Genomic DNA, 22,594 nt, shown 5'->3' on the forward strand with positions numbered 1-22,594 from the left:
CTTAGACTGCTAAAATTCTGGCAAGGTGTCTAGGGCATCTTTCCCACTGCCCTGTACCATTTACAGGCAGCAGTAGGGCCAGGAGCGCAGTCTTCGCTCTATTCAGGCCTCTTCTGACTGAGTTTACTAGGAAAGGTGCCTGAGCAGTAGGGAGGCAGAGACACTTACCTCTTTGATTCGCTGTTGTTCACAGTTGCACAAAAAGGTTCCGAAAAGACAACTATAGAGGTGATCCAAAATTGTAATCAAGAATAATTCATTAAACTCAAATGCTGAAGGGAACTTAAAGGAAGAGGAAAAATAAAGTTTAGTCATGAAGTTTAATTACTAAAACAAAGTTATGTCACTTACTTGTGTATGTAAGAGATGGACTACAATATGGAATGTGGTCAGATTAAAAAGCAAACAGTCCATGCAAAATTTAACTAATTGAGAATTTCAAGACAAAACTGGTAGCTCTGGTGGGTTTTTTAAAAAAAATATATATATCTATAATGGCCCAGAAACACCTCAATGTCCTTTGTCATCAGGGAAATGCAAATCAAAACTGCTCTAAGATTCCATCTTACAGCAATCAGAATGGTTAAGATAAAACAAAAACAAAACCAGAAAAAAAACCCAAACCTCAAGTGACAGGACATTCTGGTGAGGATACGGAGCAAGAGGAACATTTTTCCATTGCTGGTGGGATTGCAAACTGGTACAATCACTCTGGTGGTTTCTCAGAAAACTGGGAATAGTTCTACCTCAAGACCCAGGTATACCACTCCTGGGCATATACTCAAAATATGCCCTACCATACCACAACGTGTAATAAGGATATATAGCAGCTTCACTCATAATAGTCAGAAACTGGAAACAACAGAGATGTCTCTCAACCAAAGAATGGATAAAGAAAATGCAGTACATCTACACAATGGAATACTATTCAGCCATTAAAAACAAAGACATCATGAATTTTGCAGACAAATGGATGGAACTAGAAAATATCATCCCAAGTGAGGTAACCCAGACCCAAAGGGACATACATGGTATGTACTCACTAGTAAGTTGATATTAGCCATAAATTATAGGTACCATGCTATACTCCACTGAATCAAGGAAAACAAATAACAAGGAGAGCCAAAGAGAGGATGCTTGAATCTTTCTTATTAGGGGAAATAAAATAGATATTGGAAGTAGATGGAGGGAAGGAACTGGGTGGAAAAGTGGATTGGGAGGGGAACAGGGCAGGGTGGAGGGGGATCAGATGTAAGGAGATGAAGGAGAGAGAATGGAATGCACCGGGCAGGTGAGTGCATCTCTAGGAACTGTCCAGAAACCTGGATGTGGGGGTAGCCTCAGGGAGTCTATGAGGGTGACTCTATCTGAAACTCCTAGCAGTAGGGGATATGCATCCTGAAGTGGCCACATCCTCTAGCCAGGTAGGCCTTCTAGTGAAGGTATAAGGACACCAATCCACCCACAAAACCTTCAACCTAAAATATGTCCTGCTCACAGGATGTGCTGAGACAAAGATAGAGCAGAGACTGAGGAAAACAATAACCGCAACTCAAGATACATCCCATGGGAGAGAACCAATCCTTGACACTATTAATGAGACTCTGTTATGCTTGCAGACAGGAACCTAGCATAACTGTCCTCCAAGAGGCTCCTCCTAGCAACTGACCAAAACAGAGACCCACAGTCAGACATTAGATGGAGCCCAGGGAAACTCGTGGAAGAGTTGGGGAAAGGATTGAGGGACACAGGGGATAGGAGCTCCACAGGAAGACCAGCAGAGTCAACTAACCTGGACTCTTGGTGGCTCCCAGAGACTGATCCACCAACTAAAGAGCATACAGAAGATGGACCTATACCACCCCCACACATACATAGCAGATGTGCAGCTTGGCCTTCATGTGGGTCCCCCAACAACTGGAGCAGGGGCTGTTCCTGACTCTGTTGCCTGCCTGTGGATCCTGTTTCTCTAACTGGGCTATCTTCTGTGGCCTCAGTGGAAGAAGATGTACCTCGTCTTCCAGTGACTTGATGTACCAGGGTATGCTGTGACTGTGAAGGGTGAGCTCCCCTTCTCAGAGAAGGGAATGGGGATAGGGAGGAGCTATATGGTAGGGGACAGAGGACTGGGAGGAGAGGGTGTGCTGCAATTGGGATGTAAAGTGAATAAATTAAAAGAAATTTTTTTTTTAAAAAAGAAACAACTAGAACCAACAAAATTTGTTGTGTTCTTCATTGTGTACACCAAAACAGGTAGCTTCTGGTTTCTCACATGGTAGAACAAAGCCCAGATTTACCCTTCTTACAGGAGGCCTCTTAGCAATAGGCAGTAGGCAACATGGAACTGCTATGACTTCTGAAGAGAGTACTATTACTGAAGCTGCTTTCTGCCTGGAGGCATACTGCAGACCACAGAGTGGGAAGAGACTTTCCAGGTTCAGGATTTATCAAAAGTGATTTAAGAAGAACAGAATGTGTGATTAGCTCTATACATAGTAGAGATTACTCATACTTAAGACCTATCCCACAAATAGAATCCCATGATCTCATACTTCTAAATTATTACCAGTTTGTAAGCAAACTGAGTCTAGCAGTATATATATAAAGGATAATATTACATGATAAAGTCTGGTTCATTCTATAAGAATGCAAGGCTGGTTTAACAGTAAAAAAAATCAATGTTACAAAGAAATTAATTACTATAATTAATCATATTAAGAGATTACAGAATAAAAACCACATGGTCACCTCAATTGTTTTAGGCAATGCATAATGTGGTTTTTCAGAATGTCTATGAAGATTATTAGCACTGGCAACAGATTACAGTCAGTAACAGCCATTTAGCAGCCATGAGCCATCTGGAAATAATAATGATCTCAGCAGCAGGCCTGTACGGAGTGACTGCCATGTGCTAAAGTTCTAATTTAAAACCCTGAGATACACTCTGCTAAATGAAGCAAAGGAAACTGGAACAAAAGCAAATAAACAGAAGTACAAGTCAGTTTACACTAAAGACTGATTCTTGGGCAGGGAGCATGTAGTTCAGTTTTGAAACACTTGCCTAAAATATGCAAGGTTCCAGATTCAATCCCGGGCACTGCTAAAGCAAATACTTTTATCTAGTCAGAAAGATGCTTACATGCTCTCATGTCTAATCTTGACATCTGTGTGACAACCAGGATCGCTGACATTTGCTTAACTATTGTCAGGCTAATAAGTAGGACATTAGCCTGAGAAGAATGAGACACTGAATATTTATACCTATTCTGTGAGTCTACATTCTAGATTTCAAAGTTTGGGTGGGTGTACTCTAGTACCAATAACTACAAGCTTTAGTGTGGCCAACTGGATGCTAGGTGTGAGAGGTCAAAGTAGGCAAAGGCTCAGTTCAAGGCCCACAGCACTCCTGAAAACTAGAAACCCAAGTTCCAAATGCTCCTACTCGGTAGCTGTGTCAAGATGACAATTGCTCAAAGAACACTGTTATAGTAAATGTAATTTAGGAGGCAGTTTAGCAGGGATAGTGGAAGTGCCAGGGAATTGAAAACAGAAGATCAGTTTCTACAAGCTAGAGTTTTCTTTCTTGTCTTTATTCACAGACTATATAAGTTACCTAACATGTAGTCTCAAAACCCATCATAATGTACACTGCGATTCTGTACTGCTTGAGGGACAGAAGGATCAAAGGTAATGTCCCTTAACACTACGGATGCTATAAAATGTTTCTAAGATGCTAATGACTGCTTCAAGCCCTTTTCCTAGTTCTTTTGTCACAGTTTGTCTCTATACAAAGTAGCATTGTCTATATATGAAATAGCTCATTGTATTTTGAGATTTTTTTTCTGACTTTATACTGATTGAACTTGATTTAGCAGTAGGCAAATGAAAAATAAGCAAATTGTATTACATGGATATATATTTTACTAATTTGTTATATATAAAATTAATTTATTAACTTACAGGCAAAGACTTATCACTAATCTCTTCTTCTCAGGTACTAATGTTATTTTAAGGAAAATTTTATACATGTTTAATGAACAGAATCAGAGTTGTGAAAGGCCCCTAAACTATCCCTTCCAAATCCCTTATTTTCTTTCTTAAAAACCAGTAAGCAGTACAAAAATAACAGACTAGAGGTATAAAAAAAAAGTACTAATCAGTATGAGGAGTGGAAGTGAATTTGAAGAGAAAGACACACATGTGTATGCAGTGCACTTGCTCAGAAGCATGGGAGTAAAATGAGCTAGTTCATGTCACGTTACCAGATGAGCTAGTTCATGTCACGTTACCAGATGAGCTAGTTCATGTCACGTTACCAGATGAGCTAGTTCATGTCACGTTACCAGATGAGCTAGTTCATGTCACGTTACCAGATGAGCTAGTTCATGTCACGTTACCAGATTTGTTTGCATTGAATTTTCGAGATAATTTTTCTAAAATGTGTTTCATGATTTCTTTTCTTGATCAGAATGTAACAAGCACTCAGTTCTGTTATTAGTAGGGTACAATGAAAAAAAGGACTTCCAGCCAGCCTCTAGGCCTTCTCAGCTTGTCTTTTCTGTTACCTTTCACTTGGGGGTGCTCCTCTCAGACTGCCTATTGTTAACTCTCTCTGACATGGAAATCAGTTAACATAAACCCCCAGTCAGCTTTCTGATGCTAAATCTAAAGGAGTCTATTCTAAGCCATGGCCTTCAAGGTCTATTCCAAACCATCTCCCCTTGTTTCTCTTTTAAAAGTAGGTCTTTATTCTATGGACCAGAGGTTCACCACTTGTGGGTTGGAATGTGACCCTTTTGGCAAATCTGTAACTCCAAAAAATATTTACATTATGATCTGCAAAAGTAGCAAATTTACAGGAAGGGAGTAGCAGTGAAAATAAGGTTATGGTTGGGGGCCACCACATGAGGAACTGTGCTGGAGGTGGAGCACTAGGAAGGTTGAGAACCACTGTCCTTGCCAGCCTGGGAACCCATAGCATCAACAAGGCAGCTCTGCAAACTACTGACTCATATTCTTGTATTTCAAAAAGAACCTCAGAGGATTCATATGCTGGTTCAAGTTTCAGATGGGCTGGTTTAGCTTGTGCTTTCAAACATCAGAAGTGCCTAGAGGGCTTGGGAGCCCCATGGGCTCTAACTCTTGAACGCCAGCAGTTGTGTTGTAGGTCTAGAGCTGGTATGGCTACCAGGTTCCCAGGGCATTCTTCTGGGAAGTAGTCTATACTGTGATGGGAAGGACAGCAGAGTCAGCACACTTGTTCTTGTCCATTAGTAACAGTAACCCAGCATGAGCAAACAAGGATGGCAATCCACAGCTTTCCACAGAGAGAAGATACATGTTCTCTGACAAGTTTGAAAAGGCTTTTTGAAGCATCAATCATAAACATCAAGGCATTTGGAGGAGTCCCTGGAGATGTCCAGGAGCTTCTCACAGATACACAAGAAAGACAGCTTCCAGGCCTTGGTTCTCAGTCTCCAACTTACTCTCACTCAAGCTAGGCTAAACAGCAGACACTGGGAAAAACTCTCTGGCCTCCTCCCTCATTCTTTCTGATTCCAAGTTCATATTCCTGGCACAGTCTCCTATCCTAAGGACTCCAAACTCAGATGTGGATATTAGAGATTAGGGGAAAATCTGAGTGGGCCTTATTCAAAATGAAACTGCAGAGCCTCACTAACTCAGGGAAGGAGGATCCCTACAAGTTCTCTTGCTTATTAGAGCCCTCCTCAATGGAGTTAGGAAAGTAAAAAACAGCTAAGGACAAAAATGTTCCGAGTTTCCTGTTATTGGCTCTTAGTATAAACATTCTCAGACGCCCTGGACTGGCTTGCTTACTAGCAGTTCTTTTTTTTTTTTTAATATTTTTTTAATTAGGTATTTTCCTCATTTACATTTCCAATGCTATCCCAAAAGTTCCCCATGCCCTCCCCCCAACTCCCCTACCCACCCACTCCCACTTTTTGGCCCTGGTGTTCGCCTGTACTGGAGAATATAAAGTTTGCAAGTCCAATGGGCCTCTCTTTTCTCTGATGGCCAGTCAACTAGGCCATCTTCTGATACATATGCAGCTAGAGTCAAGAGCTCCCGGGTACTGGTTAGTTCATAATGTTGTTCCACCGATAGGGTTGCAGATCCCTTTAGCTCCTTGGGTACTTTCTCTAGCTCCTCCATTGGGGGCCCTGTGATCCATCCAATAGCTGACTGTAAGCATCCACTTCGGTGTTTGCTAGGCCCCGGCATAGTCTCACAAGAGACAGCTATATCTGGGTCCTTTCAGCAAAATCTTGTTAGTGTGTGCAATGGTGTCAGTGTTTGGAAGCTGATTATGGGATGGATCCCTGGATATGGCAGTCTCTAGATGGTCCATCCTTTTATCACAGCTCCAAATTTTGTCTCTGTAACTCCTTCCATGGGTGTTTTGTTCCCAATTCTAAGAAGGGGCAAAGTGTCCACACTTTGGTCTTCGTTCTTCTTGAGTTTCATGTGTTTAGCAAATTGTATCTTATATCTTGGGTATCCTAAGTTTCTGGGCTAATATCCACTTATCAGTGAGTACATACTGTGTGAGTTCCTTTGTGATTGGGTTACCTCACTCAGGATGATGCCCTCCAGGTCCAACCATTTGCCTAGGAATTTCATAAATTCATTCTTTTAAATAGCTGAGTAGTACTCCATTGTGTAAATGTACCACATTTTCTGTATCCATTCCTCTGTGGAGGGGCATCTGGGTTCTTTCCAGCTTCTGGCTATTATAAATAAGGCTGCTATGAACATAGTGGAGCATGTGTCCTTACCGGTTGGGACATCTTCTGGATAGATTCCCAGGAGAGGTATTGCGGGATCCTCCGGTAGTACTATGTCCAATTTTCTTAGGAAACGCCAGACTGATTTCCAGAGTGGTTGTACAAGCTTGCAATCCCACCAATAATAATGGAGGAGTGTTCCTCTTTCTCCACATCCTCGCCAGCATTTGCTGTCACCTGAATTTTTGATCTTAGCCATTCTGACTGGTGTGAGGTGGAATCTCAGGGTTGTTTTGATTTGCATTTCCCTGATGATTAAGGATGTTGAACATTTTTTCAGGTGCTTCTCTGCCATTTGGTATTCCTCAGGTGAGAATTCTTTGTTCAGCTCTGAGCCCCATTTTTAATGGGGTTATTTGATTTTCTGGAGTCCACCTTCTTGAGTTCTTTATATATATTGGATATTAGTCCCCTATCTGATTTAGGATAGGTAAAGATCCTTTCACAATCTGTTGGTGGTCTTTTTGTCTTATTGATGGTGTCTTTTGCCTTGCAGAAGCTTTGCAGTTTCATGAGGTCCCATTTGTCAATTCTCAATCTTACAGCACAAGCCATTGCTGTTCTATTCAGGAATTTTTCCCCTGTACCCATATCTTCGAGGCTTTTCCCTACTTTCTCCTCTATAAGTTTCACTGTCTCTGGTTTTATGTGGAGTTCCTTAATCCACTTAGATTTGACCTTAGTACAAGGAGATAGGAATGGATCAATTCACATTCTTCTACATGATAACTGCCAGTTGTGCCAGCACCATTTGGTGAAAATGCTGTCTTTTTTTCCACTGGATGGTTTTAGCTCCCTTGTCAAAGATCAAGTGACCATAGGTGTGTGGGTTCATCTCTGGGTCTTCAATTCTGTTCCATTGGTCTACTTGTCTGTCGCTATACCAGTACCATGCAGTTTTTATCACAATTGCTCTGTAGTACAGCTTTATGTCAGGCATGGTGATTCCACCAGAAGTTCTTTTATCCTTGAGAAGAGTTTTTGCTATCCTAGGTTTTTTGTTATTACAGATGAATCTGCTGATTGCCCTTTCTAATTCCTTGAAGAATTGAGTTGGAATTTTGATGGGGATTGCATTGAATCTGTAGATTGCTTTTGGCAAGATAGCCATTTTTACTATATTGATCCTGCCAATCCATGAGCATGGGAGATCTTTCCATCTTCTGAGATCTTCTTTAATTTCTTTCTTCAGAAACTTGAAGTTCTTATCATACAGATCTTTCACTTCCTTAGTTAGAGTCACGCCAAGGTATTTTATATTATTTGTGACTATTGAGAAGGGTGTTGTTTCCCTAATTTCTTTCTCAGCCTGTTTATTCTTTGTGTAGAGAAAGGCCATTGATTTGTTTGAGTTAATTTTATATCCAGCTACTTCACTGAAGCTGTTTATCATGCTTAGGAGTTCTCTGGTGGAATTTTTAGGGTCACTTATATAGCAGTTCTAATGTGGAAGCAAATCTTGGAGTAAGCCCAGCCGGGGACTGACAAAAGGTGGAAAGCAGAAGCAGAATTAACTATAGATAAGAGGATTGACCAAAACCACTGGCAGAAGAAAACTGTTTCTCATTTTCTGTTCACATCTTTGAGTGAATGAGAATCAAACAGTACTGAGTAATAGAAGGGGGCATATTTAACACATATACCCACATTTTGAATGAAGCAGCAATGAAAATTTAATTTTCATCTGTGAGATATATTTGAATCAAAGATTATAATAGATGAGAAATATACTTGAATCTCTTACCTGTCTTGTCATCTGCCAAACACAATCAATAAACTGAAGAAATATAGGTGATCTGTCAGCATCTGCATGGTTGTCATCACCATGGCCCACTCTCTGAAAAGAAGCAAACACACACATATGCATGCTATGATCCTCTCAAAAGTCACTTACATTGCCCAGTCATGTCTTATCTGCCTAAGAGAATTCCTGCTCATTGTGGGCACTCAAAATTGTTTATAAGAAGGATGAATTAGAACATTAGAGCATGATGGCATGTTATATTAAAATGTCAAAGAAAATGCACTACTTTGTATGACTTAAAAATAAATGACCATATAATTAAAAATAAGAGCTCACTAAAATTTCACTTCTTTTAGAAAGCAAATTTTTAGTTTACTCTATATTTACATGGTGGTGATTTTATAATTTTTCTTTAATATAGTTGACACCAAGAAAGATGAAGAACTGACCAGCAAACTTTTTAGTTCAAATGATGGGACCAAGGGCCACTACTATGTCAAGCAAATAATATCTTTCTAGAACGATTAATTAGTAATTCACAAAGTAGGACATATTTCAGAAATGTCAGGAAGCAAGCTAAGTAAATGGCTCACCCCAGCACCCATGTAGAAGGTGGGTGTCCTGGCTAGTTTTGTGTCAACTTGACATGAGCTGGAGTTATCACAGAGAAAGGAGCTTCAGTTGAGGAAATGCCTCCATGAGATCCAGCTGTAAGGCATTTTCTCAATTAGTGATCAAGGGGGAAAGGACCCTTGTGGGTGGGACCATCCCTGGGCTGGTAGTCTTGGTTCTATAAGAGAGCAGGCTGAGCAAGCCAGGGGAGGCAAGCCAGTAAAGAACATCTCTCCATGGCTTCTGCATCAGCTCCTGCTTCCTGACCTGCTTGAGTTCCAGTCCTGACTTCCTTGGTGATGAACAGCAGTATGGAAGTGTAAGCCGAATAAACCCTTTCCTCCCCAACTTGCTTCTTGGTCATGATGTTTGTGCAGGAATAGAAAGCCTGACTAAGACAGTGGGTATGGTAGCACCTTCCCATAACCTTAAAAGAGATTTTCCAGAGGCATTAGAAGTTTAATGATTAAAAAGACATCTATATCATGAGCATTCTAAAAGAAGCTTCCAAATGAGCAAAGGGTTAAGAAAGAAATGATTATGAAGCAGATTATTCAATCTCCACATAGAGAGCTTGGAAGAAAATAATCACTGAAACTGCCACCTGGAAAGATATAAAAACAAGGAAATGAACAAGTAGTGGGTCCCAGGAGGAATCGGAGGGATGTAGAGAGGAAGGGCTAAATCAAAAAACATTGTGTAAATGTATAGACATTTGAAAGAAAAAAATATTTTTAAAAAGAATCTCAGAGATGCCATGCATAGTAGTACATGCCTTTAATCAGAGAACCTATGAGGAAGAGGAAGGTAGATCTTTGTTAGTTTGAGCCTTGCCTAGTCTACATAGTTATTTCCAGGCCAGCCAGGGCTACATAGTGAAACCCTGTGTCAAGGAGTGCCCCCTACCTCTATACAAAACGTCTTAGAGTATATTACCTTATTTTCACTTGGTGAGGTGGGTGTTTAGTTTTTGTTTGTTTGTTTGTTTTGGGTGAGTGTTTTATCTTACTTTAGAAATTTGTCTATTATTATTTATGTGCATTATGTGTGTGAGGCCAGAGGCTGTTGCATTCCCTATACCTGTAGTTGCATTCCCTATACCTGTGGTTGCATTCCCTATACCTGTGGTTGCATTCCCTATACCTGTGGTTGCATTCCCTATACCTGTGGTTGCATTCCCTATACCTGTGGTTGCATTCCCTATACCTGTGGTTGCATTCCCTATACCTGTGGTTGCATTCCCTATACCTGTGGTTGCATTCCCTATACCTGTAGTTGCATTCCCTATACCTGTGGTTGCATTCCCTATACCTGTAGTTGCATTCCCTATACCTGTGGTTGCATTCCCTATACCTGTGGTTGCATTCCCTATACCTGTGGTTGCATTCCCTATACCTGTGGTTGCATTCCCTATACCTGTGGTTGCATTCCCTATACCTGTGGTTGCATTCCCTATACCTGTAGTTGCATTCCCTATACCTGTAGTTGCATTCCCTATACCTGTAGTTGCATTCCCTATACCTGTAGTTGCATTCCCTATACCTGTAGTTGCATTCCCTATACCTGTGGTTGCATTCCCTATACCTGTAGTTGCATTCCCTATACCTGTGGTTGCATTCCCTATACCTGTAGTTGCATTCCCTATACCTGTAGTTGCATTCCCTATACCTGTGGTTGCATTCCCTATACCTGTAGTTGCATTCCCTATACCTGTGGTTGCATTCCCTATACCTGTAGTTGCATTCCCTATACCTGTAGTTGCATTCCCTATACCTGTAGTTGCATTCCCTATACCTGTAGTTACAGATAATTGAGCTGCAACATTTCCAGTCCTTCTTCCTTTACATTTTTAATTATGATAAAAATGTGCAACATAAAAGTTACTAAAGGTTAAAACAATTCTTAACTGTACAGTTCAATGAAACTACATACTTTTTGTAATCATTAGTATCATCTATTCTAGAATGTTCATCTTCTCAAATTGAAACTCTGTTCCTATTAAATAGTAAATGGCTACCCTATATCCCATAATTCATGGCAAGAAGCATACTACTTGGTACTATTCTAGCTACTTTGTGTAAATGGAAAACATAACAATATTTAACATTTTGTGTCTTTCTTATTCCATTCGATGCAATGTCTTGAAGGTTTATATGTCAGTGACCTTCCTGGCATCACAGGGTGTCCTGGGGAAGGCAGTGAATGGAGGAGCAGCATTGGTGATTGGGATCATGCTGATAGCAGACAGGTCTCCTTGACAGTGATTACAGAGTAAATACTACTGACAGAACAAACTTAATTATCTGGGACTGGCAAGAATGCCCAGTGAGAAACTCTGAACTATTTTAACTTGTAAGTGTACATAGTTATAGACAGACAGATATACATTTGGTAATTAATTCCTGCTGGGAGCAGCAGGGCATTAAGTAAAGGATTGTTAGCGTTCCTTTCTCTCTTGTAGGGGAGCCTCTAACTGGCTGGGCAAGAGCCTTACACTCATTAACTCTTTGTGAACTAGAGAGAGAAGAAAGGAAAAGAATTTCAATCTTTTACACAGGCAATGTGCACAGACTGACTCACACACACACACACACACATTCTGGTTGGGCCCTACTACCTGTCTTATCTATTCCACAAGTGTTCATGCATATTTACATATATACCTACACACATGTATATATAGACAGACAGACATATACATATCTACATTTGGATGGATAGGTGGATGGAGCTGAGCCCCCCTCAACCCAACAACTTTATTTCTTTTCTCTGGCCTTTTTATAGACAAAAGTTCTTAGAAAATTACCTCATAGATAAAATATGACACAAAAGGAGAGTCATAGAAGGATGTTGATACAAAACAGTTGTACAAAACAGTGTTTCTCTCTATAAGCTCATTATAAGTTCAAAGCAACAGTTTCACATGGCTTCAAGTCTGGTGCAGAGAAAAGAGGTTGCTCATGCATGTAAATAGATGTTACCAAATGCCAGGCACATGTATGTGAAATAATAAAACAGTTACACATAAGCCAGACAAACATACCAGGGCAAACCTGTGTCCAAAGCTTATCCACTCTTTTTCTATGAGAGCCTCAAATCCTTTAATGGTCCGGTAATAACTGTCCAACATCAGCATTGCCAGAGATGTGAGCTGGGATGTTCGATCCCACCCATCACTGCAGTGGATGACCACGGAAGTTTTCCCAGATTCTATTTTATCAGCAATTCTCACTGCCCCAGCAAGGAGAACCTTCAGAAAAGAAGATAAAACAGATAAGGCTACATTAAGTATTTAACTGTTGTATAAGATAATTCTGTACAAAAGTTTGGATGTTCTGGCCAATAAGCCATACAAGAATGCTATCTAGGACTGAGGCTCTATTTCAGTAAGTTCCTAAGTTCCAGTCCCAGTATCCCAAACAAAACAAAGCACAACAACAAACACAAAATTAAGAATCACTAGGAAGTGTTAGCATCATGTTTTTTAATTATAAAAATAATATAAATAAGTGGGGTCATTTATTGGAGGGTCAAAAGTTCTGTTAAAAACCTAACTACGTATATTATACAACTGTAATCCCAGCACTGGGGAGGCAACTTCAGGACAGTCTGGGTTAGGTGGTGAATTCAAAGGCAGTTCAAGCTACACATAAAGACCCAGTCATGAAAAACAAAGAAACTTGGGGCTGGAAAAATGTCACAGTAGTTGAGAGTGCATATATTGTTTGTGCAGTGTTTGGTTCTGGGCTCTTAAGTCAGGCGGGTCACAACCACCTGTAGCTCCTCCACCTTCAGGGGATCCAATACAATCTTGTGACTTCTGCAGGCACAGCCATTCATATGTGTATATGCCAATCTCCACATATGCATCTAATTTCAAATGAAGCCACAGCTTTAAAAAAGAAGCGTAACTTTTTAGAAAGCCTAGCATAGGAAGGCGGAGTCAGGAGGATCAGAAGATCAAAAGAACTTCAGCTAAACAGCAAAGTTGTGGGCTAGCATGGGCTACATGACCCTGTCTTAAAGTTATTTATTGATTGATTTATAATGAAAACATTGTGAATTTTTGTCAGAAAAGCCCTCCACAAAGACTATAGTCTGTTTCCAGAAAAATTGTCCAAAAGGTTTCCTACACAGTCAAGATGGATTGATATGTAATGTTGAAAACACTTATAAATAGAAATATTTATGGCAGATGGTTAGATGTGTGAATTAGAAAGTAGATAAAAGATTGAACTTGTCTACCCGTATATATTCCAGCCAATGTGTCCCATCCACATTGGATAGCCAATGTGACTCATCAATTGAAGGGTACACGATCTCCTTTAATTTACGAAGTGACTCCCTCATCACATGAATATTGTGGATCTCCAAGAATATGAGTTCAGCATTAGGGTAAGCACTTTCATTTTCATATCCACCACCCTTTGCCTATAAAAAAGCAAAAGATATACATTATTTCTTGAATTAACTTTTGTAGTGTTTCTACTGTAACTAGACATAGACCACTAAAGATGCATCAAACTCCCTCGCTAATAAATCTCTATACACTGTATGGCTGCTTTAGAACTGCCAGAACACAACAGGGGTACCATGAGCTGTCAGCACAGACCAGCAGAAATGCACCATCTCATTGCAGTGCACCATCATCACCACATCTCAAGTCTAGGAGGCTGAAATATAGGTGCCAGAGGGTCAGAGTTCCTTAGAAGTCTCTAGAAGAGTGTGCCACTTACTTTTCTCATTGCTGTGACAAAATATCTGGCAAAAGGAAGTTAAGGAAAGAAAGGGGCTCATAGTCTGAGAGGACACGGTCCATTACAGCAGAGGAAGAGTAGTGACAGATGTGAAAGGTGACACTGATGAATGCTGCTTAGATCACTTTCTCCTTTTTATTCTGTTTAGAGCCCAGTCTAAGGAGTGCGGGTATCCACATTTAGGGTGAGTCTTTCCTTCTAAGTTTCCTCTCTAAAACCATTCCCAAAGTCATGCCTAGGGCTGTAGCTATAGGATTCTAAATCCCGTCAGTTACTGAACAAGACCAACAACCACAGAGAATATTGTTCTTTGGCTCTTTGTTCCTAGTACCCACAGACAGTCTAGGTTTATATACTCAACACTTTAATCTCCATTTCTATGTTTGCAGTTGATTCCCCCTTTGTCTCTGCCTCTGTCTCTGCTTTCTTTATAAAAATACCTGCTGCTCCAGTAAAATGGCTTAGTGGAGAAGGCACTTGGCACCAAGCCTGACAACCTGAGTTTGATTGATACCAAGAATCACTGTAGGAGAGAAGCAAATCCTGCAAGCTTGTTCTCTGGCCTGTACACAGAAGCATGCACATGTGCATACAAATACATGTAATAAAAATGTGTCTGTCATGCTGAATTAAGGCCCATCCTAACCTAATATGACTTTGATTTAACTTGATTAGATTTATAAGGATTCTTTCAAAATGTACTCATAAGCACTAAGAGTCAGGACTTCACCATGTTGTTTTATTGAGGACACAATTTAATCCTTAATAATCCTATTTCACCAACTATGGTTTTTAAATCAGTACCAAGTGACTTTTACACAAGGTTCCTTCTGCTAGAGCTATTTATTTACCTAGAAAATGTCATACTATCACAACATTTCTACATAAGAAGACAATTTGTAGTTCTGAAAGCACAAAATTTATCTTAGCAATTTAATAAGAGAAAATAAATGTAACAAAAAGGGAGTAGGTGATCTTATAATAAAACCTGGTCTGTAGCTAGCTTACACTTTACAGAGGTCAATATTCAAAACACATTTAGACGAGAGTTCAGAGAAACTGGCAGCAAAGTCAAAAGCTACAGCTTCTGTGGAGGACAATTCGACAGGTCCTCCAAAGTTACAACTGGTGGAAGTTATGCCTGGTGAAAGCATTCCCACACCATCCAGCCACTATGAGCATTGGTGAGCATGTTTTATTTAAGTACCTGTTCTGATTTCTTCGGCATATATGCCCTTGAGTAGAAGAGCTGTATCACAATAGCCAATAGGGAGAAACAATTTAAATGTCCACAAACAGAGAGATGAGCAAATAGAATCTTGTCTTTCAATACAATAGAATATTATTCATCCAGAAAAAGGAATGAAGTAGAGATGCTACAAAATAGATTCACTTTTAAAATGAGGGAAAGAAGACAAGCACAAAAGAGTTCTTAAATATATGATTCCATTTTTATGAAGTGTCCAACTGAGGGGAATCTATCCAGATAAAAGCATATTAACTGGTGCCAGAGGCTGGGCAAGGGGAATGGGGAGTGACAGCAAATGGATACAGAGTTCCATATGGGCTGATGGACTGGGACAGTAGAGCTACTTTTGCAGGATTGTGAATAGATTGGAAGTCCTTGAAGTATAACCTAAGGAGTTTTATGTTACCTGAATTTTATCTTGATAAAGAAGTAAACATGTGTAACACAAAGGCACACTATTAATTTAGTCTGAAACTAACTATCCAGTGTATACAAATAACTGTTCTGCTCTACCTCAGTACGGGGACAATGATGAGTAAGGAGAGACTTTGGTCCTTTAGGCTGGGGTAGGGAGAAGAGAACAAGATCAAGAACAGCACAGGGCTGAGGGTCATGTGCTCTAGGACAGCACAGGAGGTGCCAGATACCTGGACAGCCAAAAGCAAAGAAGGCACAAATTAGGGTACAGACAAGAATAGCCAAGACAAATAGGGCACAGAGACAGGTAAGGACAAGGCTTCCTGAAATGAAGAGAAATTCTACACAAATTATATGAGGTCATTGGTAAGAATGATAAATGAAGCCAGAGAGCATGCAGAGACTAGATGATATGAGTAAAGGGATCAGACAGTAGAGGAGCAGAGTTACTGGGAAGGGCCTATGAGGTGAGACATTCTGCAGGTGGATTAAGCACAGAGATGCAATCATCTGGTTGAAGGAGCTAGGGCACAGATGGACATATGATTTGAACTATTTAAGAGGCAACACACAGTAGTAATTTGGAACTGTAAGAATAGATAGGACAAGTGATACCTATGATTCTCTGCTGGGTTACATGAGGTGTTGGCATCATGTGTTAGGAGTCTATTGGGGAAAGAATATATTCTATGGGGAAGATTGGTGTCAAGTTCAGTGAGGACCAAATGACTTTGTGATAAGACTTGGCTGGAGTCATTTCTAGGCCAAGGGATGCAAAGGTCTGGAACTCAGAAAAATTCGGAACTGTGAATATCGATGTGGAATATTTGTCATATGAATGGATGACAAGGGAAGACAGAAAACTGCTGCATGGTGTTCCAAAACGATGTGTAATGCACGGACAGAAGAGTAGTCCAGAAGCCTAAAGAAGACCAATATTTAAGGACAACAAAGGAGAGGAAGGAGAGAAAGAGAGCAGAAAGGAGAGACAATAGAAGAGAACAGATAAGAAGGTAGGGGTCACAAACAGGGAAGGAGAGAGTGGAGAGGGCAGAAGAGGTGAGGGAAGAGGAAGCAAGGAGAATAGGAAGGACTAAAGTCCCTGGGTTGGCAGGAGAGGCCAGGGAAGGAAGACAAGGCTCAGGGAGAAAGCCACTTCTTCTACCTTAACAAGATGCAGGAAGGGAAGGCAGTTCCTGTTAGATATAGCTTATCCTCTATGAAGAAGCAGTCAGTTTTTCAAAGTGAGGGGCTGGGCAGGACTATATACTTGAATTGTCATAAAATGGGTTGAAATGGCCTTTGTTGAGAATCGAGAGGTGGTTGGAGAAATGTAGAGGACCAGCACCCAGCAGCTCTGAGAAAGGTACACAGAAGAGATGAAGTGGATTTCAAGGTAGTGATGACTTTGTTCAGGCACCTACTTTGTGTTAAGCTATAAGCTAAGCATAGAAATCAGTTCTGCAGAGCCAGTAGCCAATGGGAAGGAAACTCTGTGAGGGGATGAGCCGGAATCTCATAGCTATATAGCATTTCAGCACAGAGGCAGCGTGCATGCACTTAGAATTGGAATGAAAGTCAATTTTCTGCCTACAAGCTGATTATAACAATGCACAGAAGACAAAGGCTCATTAATTAAACCAAGGCTATAGAGTTAACAGAACACTGCATATCAATTCTATAACAGAACACAGGGATCAGTCATCTGGGGGTCTCAAGACAAAAAGGAAAGACAATGAGAAAGGAAACCCACTGATACTTCAGAAGGAGCAGGGTGTGAGGTTTAGACAGTTCTAAAAAACAAAAATATTTTAGACAGACCTTATCTATCAGGGCCAACCAGAGTTCTTGAGAGAAACTGATGATATGGGCAAAATAGGTGCCTGAGTCTGCAATCTGAGCAGTAGAGGTAGGACCACAGCTATGCTTGCTGAGAAACAGAAATTAGCATATGCCTTGGCTTGAAGCAGCTAGCTGGGGAACTCAGATTCTTAAGTTTCCGGAGCTGAGAAAGCGCCAGTCTGAAGAATGGGGAAGTGGCTAGCTATGTAAGCACAGCAAAGATTCTGTGGTGACCTTGAGATGTACTTGAGGAACTAAATAAATTATCCTACAGGAGATGATATGTGAGAGAAAGGAAAGGATTCATGCGTGTAGTATGTGTAGAGTATGTTCTGTACAACATGATGACTATTGAGAATGATATTATATTGTATAATTCAAACTGCTAAGAATAGATTTGAAGTTTCTTCACTTCAAAAAAATGTCTGTGAGGTTATGCGTGTTTGCTACCTTAATTTAGCCACTCTACAAAGTGGATGCTCACAGTCAGCTATTGGATGGACCACAGGGCCCCCAATGGAGGAGCTAGAGAAAGTATCCAAGGAGCTAAAGAGATCTGCAACCCTGTAGGTGCAACAACATTATGAACTAACCAGTACCCCGGAGCTCTTGACTCTAGCTGCATATGTATCAGAAGATGGCCTAGTTGGCCATCACTGGAAAGAGAGGCCCATTGGACTTGCAAACTTTATATGCCCCAGTACAGGGGAACACCAGGGCCAAGAAGTGGGAGTGGGTGGGTAGGGGAGTGGGGGGGAGGGTATGGGGGACTTTTGGGATAGCATTGGAAATGTAAATGAGGAAAATACCTAATAAAAATATTAAAAAAAAAATCACATACAGCACAACCATATACAACTTTAGTCGATAAAAAGTATGACAAATATTTATTTTAAACTAATAAAATAATTAAAAGGAAGCTCTTCTGTCTTTGTGTATCTGTCTTTTCTATATAGTTTTCTTATACTTTTTAAGTTCTTGGAGTAGCAGTACAGTGGTAACAGAAAGGATTCAGAGAAATAGATTGGCAATAATCCAGCAGTCAGGAGGAGTGGAAGCAGCTGCCTGATGAAGGATGCCTTTGTAAAATAGGCTGAAAAGTAGCCCTCACTGAAGACATTTGCAGTAAACCCCTACCAACTGTGAATGCAACCTTATTTGAAAAACAAAACAAAATCTCTGAAAATGTGATTAAAGACCATAAACTGCAGGGATAATCCTGGATTACATTAAGAGGACCCAGAAGGTCATTATAATATCCTTAGAAGAAGGAGGAAGAAACATAGAAACACACACAGAGTGAGGAAGCCAAGTGAAATTGAGGTAAATTGCAGGGTGTGGCTACAAGCTCAGGAGTGCTGGCTTGGCCATGAGACTCTAGAGGTGATAAAAAGCAGTCTCTCTCTTGGAACCTTTAGAAAGAGAAAAACTTTATGAGGTTTTTGGATTTGTGATAGTTTAAAGGGCAGCCTCAGGAAACCACTATCCTCCCTGCCCCATTCTTCTCCCATATTAGTAACCAACACCGTAACTTAGACTTCAAGTCAGAATCCTGGGTAACATTCCTGACCACAGAAGGGGCTGACTCCGTAGCTTTATGCATGGAGTACTGGGGGTGTAGAGGCCTTCACAGGTACTGTTCTCACACAGATGCTGGCACAAAGCACTACTATCATCTCCCATCTTGTGGGTCAGGTTAAATAACTGGTGCAGCAAAACTCAGGAGTATCCAAGTCTAAGCCAAAGGTCTCTCTTAGGTGGATTGGAGTTCACTGAGGTTTTGTGACCCTGGAGACAGCTAAGTAGAGATGTCAAACATAAAACAGGATGGGGATTTGGGCTACCTTCAGGAGGGTTCAGGGCTAGAGATACTTCCATGTGTATCTGAGCATAGAAACATTGTTTAAAGTCCTGCCTCTGAGTAGATGACCTTGGGAGATTGTTGTAGAACCATAAAGGGGACCCCAAACCAAGTTCAAGTAACGCTACCATTGGAAGTTCAGAAAAGAAAGTAAAACCAATGAAAGAGAGCAAGAGGGCCTGGCTCAATAGTGAGAACAACATGGGGGTTGATGAAAGCCAAAAGGTCATTAATGATGACAGCAAACTTTATATTTCTGCAGTTTCATATAACTAAGTGTATTCTAAGAATATATGAAAGTAATACATAAAATATATTTTAAAAGATATGAATTAAATTGTGGTTAAATTATCAGTAAATTTATTAGAGGGACTTCTAAGGGCATGTAGTTGTTTCACGAAAATACACATTCATTTATGTAGTTCTCTTTCTAGGAATTTGCTTATTTGAGCCATCAGACTAAACTGTGGAGAAGTAATGAAAAAGGCAAGATTTGAGCCAATGTAGGATGGCAAACATTGTCCATAGAATATTAAAGAGGAAGAGATAGCCACACACTACATCAAAGAAACTCAATATTCACATGACAAGGAATTCAATGGCCTGTTCTAAAACTATGAAGACTTATAGAAAGCATGTAAAAACAAACAATGAAGCAAGCAAGCAAACAACCCCAAATTTTCTACAAGGCTATTAAACATGTACCTTGTTGGTATCAGCAACGCTGTTTTGTCGGGCATCAAAGATAGTAAGTTTATGTGACTGTGCATTAGCATCCATTATTGTCTGCAGGTATTTTTCATCTTCTTTGCAGCGTTTATCATTGGGACCCACTAGTGGCTGGCTGCAACGTGTAATTGTTGCCTGACTTTCTGGGTGAATCCATGACAACACCTAATGTTTTAAAGCAACAAATAATAAATACCTGCTGATAGATATCATTGCTAATACAATATATTATCTAATTAATTGGTAAAAAGAACAATCTCTCCTCGAGAGTTTCCTCAGTTATGAGTGTGTAAGCTAGTCCTGGTACTGTAGTAACTAAGAGAATTAATGTGTCATGCTGAAAGAATTTGACTGGATACCCTAAAAATCCCTTTCTGCCCTTGAAATTCTATCACTCTAAATAAAATAAAACTTAAGTCAAACTATTACTAAAATCTAGTTCCATTTCTATTTAACTGGCTACATTCATATCTTTCTAATATAAAAATTATATCTTTACAATAACATAAATAGCAGGGTGAGTTCTCTTATTAAAAACAAATCTATAAGTCTATCTCCAGATCTCACATTTTTCTACAGTGGTCCAAGGACACACATAATTCAGATGTAAACTCTAAGCAAAAGTTACTCCTTCCTTCTGGGCACAATTATTTTATTCCCATGTAGCTACAAAAATTCACAGAGTGGGAAGAAAGAATGTATCTTCTCCAGGGTGAATGGTGCAACCGATGAGGTGTGGTGCGCCAGCACGTCCACTCTTGTCATTCCTCTAGCCCTCCTGGCTGTACCCTGAGGGCAAACCTTGAGGAACCTTTGCATTTAGAAATCTGAGACAGATCAAATGAGTGCTTACATAGTGAGGTATTTCTTAAGAATCAAAGATACAGTCAGGTTTACAAGCTGAGTTTTCAACCTTCCATTTTGTTATCAGATCCAATGTGGTGATTGTTCCTGTCTAAATGACAAGGTTTATTACTCACAGGGACTCTGCCTTTCGCTCGAAAGGCTGCCACTTTTGAAAGGTCATCATCTTTCACACTAGTTGGCACAACAATGATGGCAGGATAGGTATCACAGAACTCATAATTACTGTTTATTTTTGATATTTTCCAACTCTCATTTGGCAAGCCCTGTAGGATGTTAGAGAAGGAAGAAAGGGAAACACTCATCTCTACTTTGACAAAAAAAAACCAAAAAACAAAGTATGAATCATGTTTATTAAATTATAACTTGTTTATTGTTATTTAACTAATAGTGCCTCAAATCAAATTAATGGCATTCTGGATTCTTATTCATCAATTCTTTATGAGACCTGTGATATAAACATCTGGAAGCAGATAGGGGTATGGCTTAGTAAGAGAGTACTTGCCTAGTATGTGCATAATCCTGGGAGTCAGAGTGGAGAAGGAGAGAGGAAAGAAGGTAGGAAAGAAGAAGACAGACAGGGGTGTAGAAAAGGCATATAAGAAAATAGCAGAAAGGCAGGAAGGAGGAAGATGAATGAGGGAGGAAGGGAGGGAGGGAGGGAGGGAGGGAGGGAGGGAGGGAGGGAGGGAGGAAGATGAATGAGGGAGGGAGGGAGGGAGGGAGGGAGGGAGGAAGATGAATGAGGGAGGAAGGGAGGGAGGGAGGGAGGGAGGGAGGGAGGGAGGGAGGGAGGGAGGGAGGGAGATTTGTTCCTCAGAAATCTGAGTTTCAAATCTTTGTGCACACGTCCTACTAATCCCTCTGGAAAATGATGACTAGACAACAATGGAGTCAAAGGCTGGCACAGCAGAAGAGGGCACCCAGGAAATCAGGAACCAACAAGCTCGAAAGCTAGGCCTATGTACAATTTGTTGCACAGCTTCATCACCACTACTACATATCTAACCTTTTAGTACAGACATTTAAGCTATCATAGTCCATTTGACAAGTGGCATACTCTACCTGTCTCTTATATTCAGACACTGGATCATAAACTTTCCAGCCATTAACTGGAAACTTTTCTTTATAGTTGAATGCAAATAGCACCTGTATACAAAATCCAGAAAATGTATATCAGTATTTATTATCATATAAAAGATAGCAAACCTTTGTTCATTCTGTTATCAGTTGAACACGTTAGAACTCCTATTTTAATCTGCACATTTTAAAGTAATAAGTTAGAAGCCTTTTCTTTCTTTCTTTTCTTTTCTTTCTTTCTTTCCCTCCTTCTTTCTCTATCTCTCTGTCTTTTCTTTTCTACCCTTTCTTCTCTCTCTCTCTCTCTTTCTCTCTCTCTCTCTCTCTCTCTCTCTCTCTCTCTCTCTCTCTCTTTCTTTCAATTCGTTTTTCCAGACAGGATCTGTCTGTGTAGCTCTGGCTGTCCTGGAACTCACTCTATAGACCAAGATGGCCTTAAATTCACAGAGAGCTGCCTGCCTCTGCCTCACAAGTGCTGAGATTAAAGACGTGAACCACCACTGCCTTGCTAAAAAGCTTTTCTTAATCATTATACAGAAGAGATAAAATTCAAACATTTGAATTTAGTCACATCACAGAAAAGAGGTAAAGAAAACTCTAAAGAAATGTGTAAATATGGAATTGTTGGACACT

At 40.2% G+C, this 22,594-nt stretch overlaps 1 protein-coding gene across 7 annotated transcripts in view; it reads right to left on the minus strand.

Moving 5' to 3' along the window:
- Positions 1-22,594, minus strand: part of Mtmr1 (myotubularin related protein 1) — a 59,740-nt gene that overhangs the window by 8,327 nt on the left and 28,819 nt on the right. For all 7 annotated transcript variants that reach the window (XM_021153229.2, XM_021153227.2, XM_021153228.2 and 4 more), the window contains 7 exons: positions 21,947-22,030; positions 20,998-21,147; positions 19,994-20,182; positions 13,408-13,593; positions 12,206-12,412; positions 8,551-8,643; positions 169-282 (listed from right to left, as the gene is read on the minus strand). In XM_021153229.2, coding sequence (XP_021008888.1) covers positions 169-282; positions 8,551-8,643; positions 12,206-12,412; positions 13,408-13,593; positions 19,994-20,182; positions 20,998-21,147; positions 21,947-22,030 — 1,023 coding nt within the window. The remainder of the gene's footprint in view (positions 1-168; positions 283-8,550; positions 8,644-12,205; positions 12,413-13,407; positions 13,594-19,993; positions 20,183-20,997; positions 21,148-21,946; positions 22,031-22,594) is intronic.

This window comes from Mus caroli, unplaced genomic scaffold (assembly GCF_978045245.1).
Source record: "Mus caroli unplaced genomic scaffold, Mus_caroli_1 scaffold_5, whole genome shotgun sequence".
Taxonomy (NCBI): Eukaryota; Metazoa; Chordata; class Mammalia; order Rodentia; family Muridae; genus Mus; species Mus caroli.